A 14201-nucleotide genomic window follows, 5' to 3' on the forward strand; every position below is an offset into this window, starting at 1 on the left:
AAATCCACTTACCAGGGGCCTCCTCTCCTGTTTGCGCTTCGCCAAGATCCGACAGCTGTGACTGGCTAGCCTCCTCCGGGGTAGAAAAGACCTCCTGGCTGTATGCATCTCTGACCTCCGAGTCATCCTCTGCCTCTGGGTCCCCCTCCACATCCTCGTCCAAAATTTCCTCCTCCTGGCTCGGTTCACTCTCGACTGGCACGCGAGCCACCGAAGTATCCACAGTGGCCTTCACAGTGGAGGTGGGGTCACCACCAAGTATCGCGTCCCGCACTTCGTAGAATCGGCTGCTTGTTTGCTTCCCGTGCCTTGTGGTAGGCGTTCCACAGCACCTTCACTTTGACCCTGCACTGCAGTGTCTCCCGGTCATGGCCCCTTTCTGTCATGCATCATGAAATCTGTCTGTAGGCGGCATAATTCCTACAGCTGGAGCGCAGCTGGGACTGGACCGCCTCCTCTTCCCAAATGCTGAAGAGGTCCAGCAGCTTGGCATTGCTCCAGGTGGGGGATCGCCTGGTGTGTGGAGCAGGGATGTCCACCTGGAAAGATGTGCTGAAACCACTGCATGCATCACCAAGCAAACAGGAAGTGGACTTTAAAAATTCCAAAGGAATTTATAGGGTGGGGATGACGGTTGGTCACCTGAGGGCAGGGCAGTAGAGGTCAAATTGACGACGAGAGGCAAGAACAGGCAGTGTGGGACACCTCCCGGAGGCTAGTCGCAGTGTTGTAATCGACAAGGGTGTCTACACTGGCACTGTGGCGCTGTATGCCTCTTGTCAGGGTGGCTTGTTTTGGTTTTTTTAGCAGTGCTGCAACTGCGCAGTTTCTGTGCACTAAGTTGCTTCGCAGTGTGTACACCTCGGAAGTTACAATGCAGAAAGCTGCTTTACTGCACAGAAACTTGCCAGGGTAGACAGGGCCTAAGTTAAATTTAAAAATGTTTAAGATCACCAAAATGGAAAACTAGCCACAAGGTAGCAGTGAAGATGGCACAAAGTACCCCAATGATTTTACGTGACTTCATTTATATTGCCTGTATTTCCCATCCAGTAACAGTCTAACATATTGCTGCCACTGAAAATGTATTTAACTCTCAAGTTTAAAGAAGTCAGAATAAAATTGGCTAGTTATATTCCATTAATCACTTACTCTAAATATCAGTTGAAGTTGCAATTTGTACCAATAGAATTTCATATAGTTTCTAATAATAGCCTGCAGTTCTATCACTTTGTTTTATGATCTGGTCAGAGCTCACAAGTTAAAGGCAGTTAGTATTTGAATTGGATACTTCCTGTCAAGGAATGTTTAGGAGAGTGTATTTAGGTAGTAGTCGTCCCTCTTAGCTAGAACTGAACCAAAGTTCTAGGATCAATGTCTTCCCTTGTGCCCCCAAAACTGTTGTCAGTGGGCTCATTGACTAGTTTTGCCATAACATTATAGCTTTTAGAAAACCTGTTCAAAGGAAAATACATGAAGTTCCTGTGGCAGTGACTAAGTTGATACAATTTATTTCTTGAGCTTTTGATCACATTTTGTTCAATATTTTAATCAATTTCAGATGATATCAAATCAAATACTCTACCCATTCTGAAACTAGTAACAGAAATTCTGATACATGCTTCATGGAAATCTTAAACTTTAAAAAAAACTGTTTATATTTTTGCCAGTATATCAGCATGATAGGGTGGATCTTTGATCTCTGAAATGTATCTGGGCCTGCTGCTTATTTTTCCAAGTCCTCCTTATCCTGGCGAAGATAACTTATCTCTGCAATAAATTATATAATTTAGACTTGAAATGAGAAATAGAAGTAGCAGGAGCAGTTGAACTTTGTACAAAAACAGGATATTGTTTTAAAAAGTATACATACGTACAGAAATATTTAAGCAGAATTGTTTTCTAAATAGAAATTTGTCTTTGTGCATTAAGATGTCAGCAGGTCTGAAAGGAAATAACTTGATATACTATACCCTTCTAAAGAGTGTTACTTAAAAACTTTTGGTGTTTTTTGTTTCTTCAGGAGAGTATACAAGGAAAGATTAGGACTTCCTCCAAAGATAGTGCTTGGCTATCAGTCCCATGCAGACACAGCTACTAAGAGCGGCTCCACCACTAAAAATAGGTTTGTTGTTTAAGAAGACACCTTCTGCGTATTCTTTCATAGGAGACTGCGTCAAGCAATCGAGATTTGGGAGCTGAACCAAAGCCTCTTCAAAAGCAGAGTGGACTGCGTTTAAATTTGATTTCCATCTAAATGTTGCTAAGATTTGTGAGAAGTCTCATTCGCCTTTGTCTTGTACTTCTGTGTTCAGTTTTTTTTTTTCTATTTTGGCTGAAGTAACCATTATTCAATCAAAGGATTTCAGTACACATTACCCCCAGAATCCATAAAGGTTTTCCTGGCCCACTCTGTAATAGCTTAGTAGGACATTACTATTACAAAAACATTTGTTTATCCACAATATTCAGAAAAGAAAATGCATCTCTATACCTTACAGAAAAATTTACTTCTGTTTTATATTTGCATTGTATGCAGTAACATATTTTGCTGGTTTGGAAAAAAAAGTATGGTGCATAGAATTTTCTAGCAATTTTCTTAATACAGCATTGTCTTTGCTGTAACCTATGCTGATGGCTGCTAGACTTAATTTATTTGTTTCCCTAATTGATAACATTAGTGATACTCTGATTTCAGTTGTTCTTGCTCATGTAACATTGGTGAAGGATCTGGGAATATGACAAAGGTGGAATAAACATTAATTTTGTGCATTCTTTGGTAACTTTTTGTTTTTTGTAACATCAAAGCTTTGCTACAGACTTATGCATTTCAGTCAAATCAGTGATCTATGTTTGTGTGATTTCCTAAACATAATTGTGGATTTTTTTAAATGTAACACCATAATTTACATTCCTTACTAGAAATAGTATGTCTGTTTTTGTATCTTATGCTGTATTTTAACACTTTGTATTACTTAGGTTATATTCTTTGGTTAAAAATGGCTCAAGTAGACAAGCAGTCCCATTCATATTAAGACAGTGTACAAAACTGTAAATAAAATGTGTACAGTTAATTGTCTTTTAGACAACTAGATTTGTCCTTTTATTTCCTCCATCTTTACAGCAAATATTTGTACTTGTGACAAGGCAGTCTCTACTGTGGCTTCAATTGTAGTGTGTCTTCCAAGAGAGACTAATCTGGAACTATAGTTTATTACTATGGTTATTAAAAAATTTTAATAAATCTAATAGATAGCACCATCTTCCAAAGTGGAATTACACTGATTTGGCTATTGTTTTTCTTAAAATGGTCAGTCTAACTGATCATAGTGTGTTGTGCAGCTTCTTGGTCAGCGTACACAGAATTCAAGGGAAAAGTTGCAAGGGACGCAGGGCAAAAGCCATCTGGATTCAGGTGGCAGCTACAGCAACATACCTACCTCTGGTATAGCACTTTTCATCAGTAGATCTCAGAGCACATTACCAAAGGATGGTGGTATTCTCCCATTTTACAGATTGGGGTGGGGAACTTGTCCACAGCCACTCAACAGGCCAGTGGCAGAGCCAAGAATAGATCCTAGAACACCAGAGTGGGACTCTGGAGACCTATCTATTACGCCATGTTGTGCGTCTCGAGCACTGAAGTGAAAGATTCTATGTAAAATCATGTAGCTACTGTATGAGAAATATCAATAAAACCCATTAAAGAAAAATGGTATAAGGGGATAAAATGTAACAATCTGCTATCATGTCTTCCATACCAATGACAAATTTCCTTCTGGCTGGGGCAGTTGATGCAGATGGGCAGGGGTGCTGGAGGTTGAACTGACTTCATAGGGCCAGTGAGAGAAAATCTTAGAGGCGGCTAGTATATAAAGTTGTACAACCATTTAAAGGAGTACTTCCTAACAAACTTCTTTTCATCATTCCCAAAATACAACATAATATCTTAAGGCTAATGAGTGGTGTGCAGTTAGACTAGTCTCTTAAATTGTTACCATTTATTAAATGGTATGTGAAGATCCTGCGGAGCTATGTATGTGGTCTCGGTAAGGAAATTGAAAATGAGGCAAACTTACTCTGCAGTTTGTCAGTTTCACATTCTCACTAAGGGTTCTCTGCATTTTCGTCTCATTGTGGAACTTGTTACATTAAGACTGAAATCTGCCTCCTGGCAAAATGCTATCAGAATGGGGAACAATGCTTACCCACACTCGCATTTCACCAGTATAGCACCAGTTACGGTGAACTCAAACTCTACATAATTTACAAGAAATGGGGTCGTCTTCATAATATGGACCATTTTCCTCTTAAATGGAAATTATAGAATTACTACTTGTATTAAAATCAATAATGACTGGACATAGCTTGATTTATTTTAGTGTTATGGCAATAAAAACTAATGTACCTTTAACAGAGCAGACACATCTCTAATGAAATTGTGAACTGTCAATGTACTGACAATCTACCTGTAATGTCACTAAGTAGGGGCCATGTCTTAAGTGGGGAGGACTATCCCCTCACATTTGTACAGGACTGTAGTGTGACTACACATTTGTAATTTGATTTTATAGTACAAATGTTAAGGGGGGGTCTAATAGCCCTCTTTTGTGGAACTAGTTGCATTTAAATTGTCATTCCGTTGACAACGTTTTATTATAGTACATGCTGCTTCATATTCAATTTCTCTGCTCAGTTATTCAGGTCTGCTTATTAGTTTGCTGCTCCTTTGTTTCCTTTATTTATATTCAAGATGGATGCTGTTTAATGCTAATTTGACCATAAACTGTCCTAGATGGTTCATTGAGCTTTTTACTAAATGTGCTTTGTCATCTAAATATGCGCCCTGTACCTAGTAAATCTTATACTTAGGGAATAGTTCTAACTTAAAAGCTCTCCACCCCACTGTACCCTTCCCTAGGTAGAAATATACAGTATTGGATTTTATTTTGGAAAACGTGCTGTTAAGTGTGAGGTGTCAGAGCCGGGTTTACTAAAGGGAGGAAGGTAAATGTGAAAGTGTAGATAATCTGTACTGCCTTTGTAGAGTGCTTTGAGGTCTACTGATAAGTGCTGTACAAGAGTTGGGTAGTATTACTTGTTTTTAAATGTTTTAAAAGCTTCTAAACTAAAACTTGTGATGTTATGGTGCACAAACCCTAGGACAGTGTGACAATTTACTGTTTTTATTCAAAGTAGACTGTAAAAATTCCCAATTTGGTGTTTGGATTTATATGCTGGATAGGGAAAGGGACGGGGGAGTACTGAAAGATTGTATCGCTGTAGCAGAGTGGAGTGTATTACTGTGGGAATCTTTCAAGATTTCTTAAAGGATAGTAAAGCATACCTTTCTAAATAAGATGCATAAATATCTATGCTGCTTCGGCAATAGTTGAGCAATAACTATCTCATCAATCCTTAATGTTGGTTAGGATTAGTCAGTAAATCAGATAGGTTAGGTTAGGCCCAAAATTTAATTAAAAGTCCTCACTGAAAATGTTTGGGTCTTAAATATTACCAGCAGTTTTTATGTGCCATGCCTCCAGCATTGTTCTAGCAGGTTGAGTAGTCAAATTAAGATTTCCATCCTAGTCTTTGAAACCCTCAGTGAAATTTTTGTGAGCATTCTAAGGCTCTACTTCACTCTGTGACCATGACCTTGCACAACTGTTAAATTCATCTGGAGCAACTGAACTTCCTCCTCAAGAATGAAACTTAGGAATGCAAGAAATGGGTTTTTTTCCCTCAACTGTTCTATGAGTTGAACTTGCTGCCAGAAGAAACAAGTAACCATGAACCTTATCTCCAACTGGGAATGTAAAATTCTTCCTTGTATTCCTGTTAATACCCATGATATGGTACATGCTTTCCAGACATACAGGAGCAGTCCCTGCCACAAGGAATTTAGTCTGAATATTTAACTGAGCCATTCTGCAATAACAATTTTTTATTTTAAGTATTTCTGTAACCTGCCAAGTTTGTCAAATATCCTGGTGTTTTGTGAACCAAAAGGTGTGAGTAATTAAAAACTTAGTCACCTTTCATTGTAAAGTAAATCTGATTTTAACTCCTTTGGGGAAAAAAAATACTTTTAAACTACTAGCAATGAAAAATGTTGCTGTCTGTCACTTAATTTCCAAAATTGTAATTTAAGACCAACAATACCTACTATTCTAGCTTTGCACCATCTTCTTTAAGAGTGGTAGAGTGCTTCTAAAATGTTTTTAAAAAACAGTATTTAAACATTACTTCCTTCATTATAGGCTTCCTGAAAAATGTCACTTAAAAAAAAAAAAAGCAGCCTCTTCAGTCTTCCATCTCCCATCATGGAATCTTCTGTGAGAAAATAATTTTGGGGATTGCAACTTTGACCTTGGAAAACTGATCACAACATAAACTGAGTGTCTCCATAGAAAAGATTGCATTGATGGGGAGAGATGATTAAGATGACCTAAAAAGTGGGCATGTGGGGCAGGGGGGGGGAGACAGAATCACAGGAGGATACATATGGTGCTTGGCGGTCTCATTTAAAAGAGAAGGGGAGAGGTAAGGTGCATGATGGGAATGTTTAATTTTCATTATCTACCTTACAGAGCTGAATGACTTCGTCTTAAAAAGTGTCCATCCTATTCTATGCGAAGAGAAAATCCAGTTCCATAACTTGGATTCTGCCTTACCTGTATGACATGACTTGTGTTTGTCTAAAATGTGCGCTCAATTATGTTGGAAAAACCTTGATACTTTCATATATTGAATAACATTCAACTCACTGAAAATAGCTTGCTTAAAGTAAACAGTAAAATTGTCCCTCGTCACCAAATGTCAGGATTGTTTGAGGAACTACATCTGAAAGTGTATGTTAGTTTGGAAGAGATTCTAAAACTCTCTTCTTCCTCATGGGAGGAGAGCTTTGTCTCTTCAAAAGAGGCTGTTCGCCAATGTCAGCAATTGACAGCTAAGCCTTAATATGTGCTGCAAAAAAGGTGGTCTCTGTTCTTTCTGATTTCTCATTGATATGTGGTATTTATTGCAGTCTCCCTGGAGCATGTATTTGCTTTTGTGAATTGTTAAATATGTCTAACACTTGTTTAGGCATCTCTGCTTATCAATATTGAAAAGTCATTTTAAAAGATGTTCTGACATGGTTGAACCTCAAGGTGTGGATAAGAAATCAACTGTCGAGACACTCCTAAATCTTAAGATTTTCTTCATGTTGTGAAGGGCTTTCCTGTTCTCAGTGGCATGGGGACTGAGGATGATAGATATGATGAATGGGTGAGATTTTCAGCTTGTGGATCTTGTCAATTTCAGGAAGGGGAAGGGAGAAGGTCTTCTGACTTGTCAAAGGAAAGAGGAATTCTTTGCAGATAGATTTTTGCATCATTCCATGGAAGTCCTAAATATGGAACCAAGCTATAATGGCTGTGCCAATTCTGCAGTCAAATTAGCAGCTGAGAAAGTTGAGCAGTGCTTCTATGAGCTGGGGTTAGAGAGGCCCAGTATCACTGCCTCCTCCAAGATCAACCTTGATGTATAGATGCCCTGTGACAAAGAAACTATATGGAAAAAAGGTATGGGTGTCTAACGAAAACCACTGAGTTGCAGATTCTAAAATTCTAAGCCATGAGCTTTTGCCACTCATCTGTGCAGTCTAGTTCCCTATGGGTGTTCCACTTCAGGTGCGCATGCGCTTCTCAATCCACTGATTGGAGATTTTCCATTAGCAGTGTCAGTTTGGCCTGTGCATGGACTCTATACAGCCTCATGCCACACTCTGAGAATATATAGGGCTGTACAGGCGAACTGCACTCAGTTCCTTCTCTAACACTTCTGCCTGAGACAGAGCTCTAGTATGTTCACCTCATGTATGCATCAGTGTGTTTTGTAGTTCTTGTTCAGTTTGGTTTTGGTATAGAATTAGGCCTTCTCTACACTGCCACTTACAACTATTCCCCTTGTGAAGGTGGTTTTATTACAGCTCTGGGAGAGCGCTCTCCCAGCACTGGAGCCGCGACTACACAGCCATGTTAAAGCGCTGCCACAGCAGCATTTTAATGTTGGCTGTGTAGACATACCCTAAGATAGTTGTGAGAGGTTTCCGTTTTTCCTGTTTTCTCCCCCCATTTTTTCTGGGGAGATTATTTGGCCTGACAGGGCATGCTGTCTGGCTTGCCAGACTCCAAATGCTACCATCCTTGGCAGGAGGCTATCCGAATCAGCGATGGCCATTCTAAGTTTTATCCTTTGCTTGAGAGAGTCCCATATCTCCCAGAAGTTTAACTTTTGCCTGGCTTTAAAATCTGGAGCTTAGAAGAATCCAGAGACCAAACTGAAGCTGCTGATGATGGAGTGCTCTCTTCGACCCACTTCCAAGTCACATCAAGAAACTCCCCCACTGTACATCTGTCTCCAGACAGAGCCCACATCCCTTCAACTTTGGCTAAGGTCTCACCTAAGAAAGGGAAGGCTCTGAAGAAGAGCTTAGTCTCCAGTCACAAGGAGCTAGCTCCCAAGAAGACCCAATCTCCTGCTAGGTCTACAGTGTCTGAGACCTCAACCTCTTCACTCAATACCATAGAGGTGACACTCTTCCTCCAGTACCAGCAGAGCAGGGAGATCTCCGAGCACTTTGGAGAAACACTGAGCCAGCAGGGCCACAGTATTTTGCGCATCCAGATGGACACAGTCTACTTCAGACTTACCAACAAAATCGAAGCACACACCTTTGGTCTTGGTGCCTACATGCCCCAAACCAGTGGTACCACTGAAGTCAATTGCTGCGTCAATACTATCTTGCTTGGTGTACCACAGGAATTCCATTACTCGAGGGACTTGTCAGTGTTAAATCAGCCAGAGTCCCCACTGCTTATGGGTACCAAACAACACTCTCAGTACTAAGACAACAGTCTCCAGACTACTATTGCTTTCTGGTACGACAGGATTCTCTGCCCTTTTCGACTGGTGCTGCTTCATTGGAGGACACTGAGAAGGGGGATGAAGGAGACATTCAGTCAGTCTCATCATCAGTGTGGGGTCCCCCTTCACATCATTACACAAACCCATACTTTGACAGAGACCTCACCCACATCAGGGTTGGTGGGGTCAGTCCTGGGTACCACTCCATCTTCCATATGGGTGTCTCCAATGGCCATCCTGGGGTCCTTAGGTGGCGTTAGCAGCAGCAATTTTGCTAGACCTCCAGCTTAACTGCACAAGGAAACTAGGGTCACACAGTCTCCTCCACCAAACCCCCAACTCAAGGAGACCTTTGAGGAACTGGAGGATAGGGCAGATAAAGAGGCTACCCCCTCTAACCTCTATTTCATCTTGCCTCTGAGGCAGTCATGCCTCCACCACTATCGGTGGTCGACTATTTTTGTCAATTCCAGGACCTTATGAAGAAGGTGGCAGACGCCCTCCAGATACCTCTTGAGGAGGTTAAAGGCTCATCACAAACTCATTGCAGTTGGTGACACCCACCAAGGTTACGCTAACCATTAATCAAGTGCTCCTGGATCCAGCAAAGACACTTAGGCCAACTCCTGCCATTGCATGGCCAACTTTTATAAACAAGTGAATTAAAAATATTATGTTCCAGTCCATGAACTCAGTTTTTTTGTTTTCCCAGAGTTAATTTTTAACTTTGTGGCTATGATGCATGGTAATTTAGCATTAATCAACTCGATATAATGTATTATTTGCTGAAGGTGTTGACTGGCTTTTTGTATTAACCTTTAAAAAAGCTGTCAGTAAGTAAATCTTGAAAATAAAGTGTGTAGGTGATTGATTCCTACGTTGTCTTGTTTTATGGTCTTGCAAGGCATAAGGGAAAAAATCCTAAATCCAGCTGTGTAAATGAGTACTGAAGATTATGATTTTCTGTTCAAAATTGTTTTAATTGGCAACACTGGCATGGGGAAAACCTGCTTAGTCTGACAATTTGCTTTCACTTTTCCCACCAGGTCAAGGAGACGCTATCAGGGTTGACTTTATGATTAAGACTGTGAAGATAAATGGTGGAAAAGTGAAGCTGCAGATCTAGGACACAGCAGGATAGAGATTCTGATCCATTACGCAGAGTTACTGTTGCTGAACTAATGCATTAATATTGCCCTATAACATAACCTGTGAAGAATCCTTCCAATGCCTTCCTGAATGGCTGAAAGAAATAGAACAGAATGCCAGCAATAAAATCATAACTGCTAGTGGGTAAATGGTTGATTTAGCTGAAAAAAGAGAAGTCTCCCCACAAAGAGCTGAAGGATTTCCAGAGGCCCAAAACATATACTATCTGGTTACCTAATTTTTTAGCAGAGGTTATGTGGAAAAACTCTGTGTACTTAGCGTGTCATTTGATCAGCAAGGCAAGACAGAACACACTTGTAAACAATGTGGCATCCCCGGTACCAGGACCGGGGGAAAGTATCCGCTGTTTGACTTGCTGTAATTTGAATTAAGAGCTGGCCTGAGATCCACCCCAAATGAGCCAAGAGGCTTATTGCTGAGATTTCTTAGTTGGAGATAATTTCTGCCACTTGGACCCATCTGACTCTCACCTAAGTCTGGTGCCCGATCTTAAAGCAGGCTGGCCGCTCTGCCTACAGGTTAACATAGCAGAATATAATATGGTTTAATCTTCTTTGCAGTCTCTGGAGTTGGTGAGGGGGAAAAGTTTGCACAAGGTTCTTGATAAAATCCAGAGCATGGGCTGTTGCGTCACTTTCTGTCGCTGACCAGAACAGCGTCCCTTCATGTTGAAGAATGCATGATCTCTTGTGCAGCACATGTTTGATCCTTTTTTTTAAAGATGAACTTTAACCTTTGAACTATACTGGCATTCTTCCAGGCAGCCAGCCAAATGAATGCTTCGAATGTGTATATAATGTGTGCCCATAGCATCCCAATTCAGGACTCAATTGTATGTTTTGAAATAGTGTGTTATATCTCTCATCTGCAGGCACTTTCATGAAGTTGGAATTTAAAAACAATATATATCAACATTTCCAAGCAAACAACAATTTGGAAAAAGATATGGATACCGGCTCTATCACTCTTTTTTTTTTTTTTTTTTTTTTTTTTTTTGGTGCTAGCAGTTCACCTGAATATTTCAGAGACAAAACATAGTTTGATTACATTACTGTCCTCTGAATGTGTAACTTTGAGTAATTAATGAAAGTTCACTAACAAGCACTATCCATAAAATATTACCTATTTTTCTCAGCCACACAAAATAGTTGGGGACTATGCTGCTTTGATGTCGGTTGTGGAGTGAAGAGATTTTTTCTTCCTTGAGTCAAAAAAGCTCTGTAAGCAATAATTCCCTAATTTAATGAACTAGTTTTGAGAGTACTTATTGATGGAGTGTGACGGGGTGCACTCACCCCATACTGGATGGGGAAAGGTTAACTCCTCGTTGTGGGCTGAAGAAGCCACGCCCCTACAGGACACGCTGCAAGTGTAGCACTAGTATAAAAGGGAGCAGCCCAACTCAGTCCGAGTTGACCGCCAAGGAGGAAGGATGCACCTCACAGGCCCAGCCTGGGATCAGCTGGAACACCTGACTGTGGAAGCCAGAGGTGCTGAGACCCAGACAGATGCTCAGGTACCTACAGACACCCAAGAGGGATCGGAGTCACCGGGAACCGCACACGCCAAGAAGCCCAGAGACCCAGACGACACCCCAACTATTGCTCCGAGAGACATGGTAGGAAGTGGTCTGGGTGGGAGCTAGCTATGGTCCTGTGGGTAGTGGGTGTGTTTCAGTTGGAGCCCTGCTGACTCAGTGACGGTGTTAAAGCCCTGGGCTGGGACTTGGTGGAGCAGGATGGGCTTGGGTACCCTACTGCAGCTGCCATCCCCCACCCAAGGTGACAGTCCGTTGGCTCAGGCCGCAAATCTTCACCACTCTGCAGATTAGGGCAACCCCTTTGGCTCTGGCTGCAAGCCCTTACTGCTCTGTGGATAGGGGCAACTCTGCTGACTCGAAGTGGCAGGGCAGTCCTGTTGCCTTTGGCTGTTGGGCCACACATCCCTGAGGGAGAGAGCATCTGTATCGATTCTGACCAGTAGGCCATATCGTCCCGGAGGTGAAGGCAATTATATAGACTCTAGCCATTTGGCCTCGCTGCCCTGAGGTAGAGGACGGCTCGGAGGACAGGGTATACTCGCCCCTCACTGGATGGGGTTCCCCCACCCTGTTACATGAAGTTAAAAGCAAATCGAATCTGACCAAAATATTGTGCTTGCATTGATCATGTATCTGGGTTCAAAGCGAGAGCATAGTTTTAGATGGCAGTCCAATGTATTTGAGAAACAAGGTGTAGTTAGAGTTCTTGCTGGAGAAGCTAGCATACAAATGTGAGTGAAAATGGCAACAAGTGTTATGAATCTTTTTTGTCTGTTTATGCAATGATCACCCCAACCTAATTCCCTGTTGGTGGATGCCATAAAGGAGCAGGGTAGACAGCATTACTCCAGGTCTGCTCCTTATGACAAGGTTAGATCTTTTAGGAGAGAAGACCAACTCATCTGTGACCCTCCCGATTTCAGATCGTAAACTATCACATGATCATGGTCAAGTATGACTACATGATTTACAAGTTTGCATCCTTTATTGAACATCTTTTACAGAAGCATAAATAACACTTCCCAGACATTAAGGAGAGTAATGTGTCCCTAACCAGTGCTCAAGCCTCCAACCATCCCTCATCTCCTCTCCCAGGATGCAGGTGGTGTGCTTCACCTCAACCTAGGGGTCCTCCATTTCTAAACATGGCTCCTGGATCATTCACAGAATTAGAATCCACCTACTCAACAGGAGCATAGGTATTATTAGACAGTAAAAAAGAGTCAATTTGAATTACTTACCTTCAGAAATTGTGAAGAGGTTCAACCACTGGTGTCACTGGCAGCACCTTGTGCCTGAATCTTTTCTGCTGTCAGCCATCTTGGATTAACTGCTGGATTAAAAAAAGGGGTGTATTAATTTAGCTCCATTAAGGCTCCTCTTGCTGTGATATCAGCTTTTCATTCCCTATTGGGGGCGGGTTCTGTTTTGCACACCCTGTGCCCTCAAGATTTATTAAGGGTCTGTGGAATCTTATCTTGGGGATAAAGGATTCTGCTGCAATTTGGCATTTCGACCTGGTACTTAGATGCCTTATGGCACCTCCATTTGAACCTATGGCAACCTGCTCTTTCACTTATCTATTAAGGCATCCTTTCTAATAGCTATCACTATTAGAAATTGGAGCATTGATGGCAGACCTCCTATTTACAATGTTTTCAAGGACAAGATCTCCCGATGCCCGCGAACCCAAGTTTTTTACCTAAGGTGCTATCAGATTTGCATCTTAACTAGTCTATTCATCTACTGGTATTTTTTCCTAAACCACAAATCTCTGTGGGGGACTTCGCTTCATATGTTCGATGTATGATGGCATTGACCTTCTATGTGGATAGGAATAAACAATTTCAAAAATCACCTAGACTCTGTCTCCATCACAGAAAGATTAAAGGGGTCCACAGTCTCTTCACAGAGATTGTTGAGATGGATCGCTGGGTGTATTACTGCTTGCTATAATGCAGCTGGTGCTTTGCCTCCCCAAAGGATTATAGCACTCTTCCAGTTCACAAGCAACTTCTACGGTGTTTCTCAAAAACATTGTAGAGTCTGAGATATGCAGGGCAGATGCATGGCCTTCAGTGCAGTGTTTCCTTTGAGGTTTGCAGTGTGTGTCGGGGGGGGGGGGGGGCGGAGGGGAAAGGGGAGCTTTTGGAGCTGTGGTTTGTTCCTGGATTCTCAGGTGACAGTGGTTACCAAAAGCACTGTCTTTCCCTCACCCCTTTTAGAACCTAGCAGACGACTGCAATCTTTCTTCAGACCTGACCTTGCCAAAGAGGGTGGGGGCGTGTAAGAGACACCTTTAAATTGAATTACTGAAGTGGGCTCTACGATGCAGGAGTAGGTTACTTTTTTTTTTTTTTTTTTTTTTTTTTTTTTTTTGAGTCCATTTGGAAATTAGTTTGTGTAGGATCCAGCTGCATGGAGCATACTACCCCAGGCCTTCAACACCTGCTTCCTTGTTAAGTGCAATGCATACTTTCATAGCCTTGAAGGCTAGAAGGACCCCTTAGACAGGGCCGGCTCCAGGGTTTTTGCCGCCCCAAGCAGCCACCCCCACCCTCACAAAACAAAAAAC

At 41.7% G+C, this 14201-nt stretch overlaps 1 protein-coding gene and 1 pseudogene across 2 annotated transcripts in view; both read left to right on the forward strand.

Annotated features, from left to right (window-relative positions):
- Positions 1-3079, forward strand: part of EIF4E (eukaryotic translation initiation factor 4E) — a 43458-nt gene extending 40379 nt beyond the window's left edge. For both annotated transcript variants that reach the window (XM_065404720.1, XM_065404721.1), the window contains one exon: positions 2024-3079. In XM_065404720.1, coding sequence (XP_065260792.1) covers positions 2024-2138 — 115 coding nt within the window. In that variant the 3' untranslated portion in view covers positions 2139-3079. The remainder of the gene's footprint in view (positions 1-2023) is intronic.
- A 6776-nt stretch (positions 3080-9855) lies between these two features.
- LOC135879731 (ras-related protein Rab-30-like) lies at positions 9856-10457 on the forward strand (annotated as a pseudogene).
- The last annotated feature ends 3744 nt before the right edge of the window (positions 10458-14201 follow it).

The sequence above is a fragment of the Emys orbicularis genome, chromosome 5 (assembly GCF_028017835.1).
Source record: "Emys orbicularis isolate rEmyOrb1 chromosome 5, rEmyOrb1.hap1, whole genome shotgun sequence".
In the NCBI taxonomy this organism is placed as follows: domain Eukaryota; kingdom Metazoa; phylum Chordata; order Testudines; family Emydidae; genus Emys; species Emys orbicularis.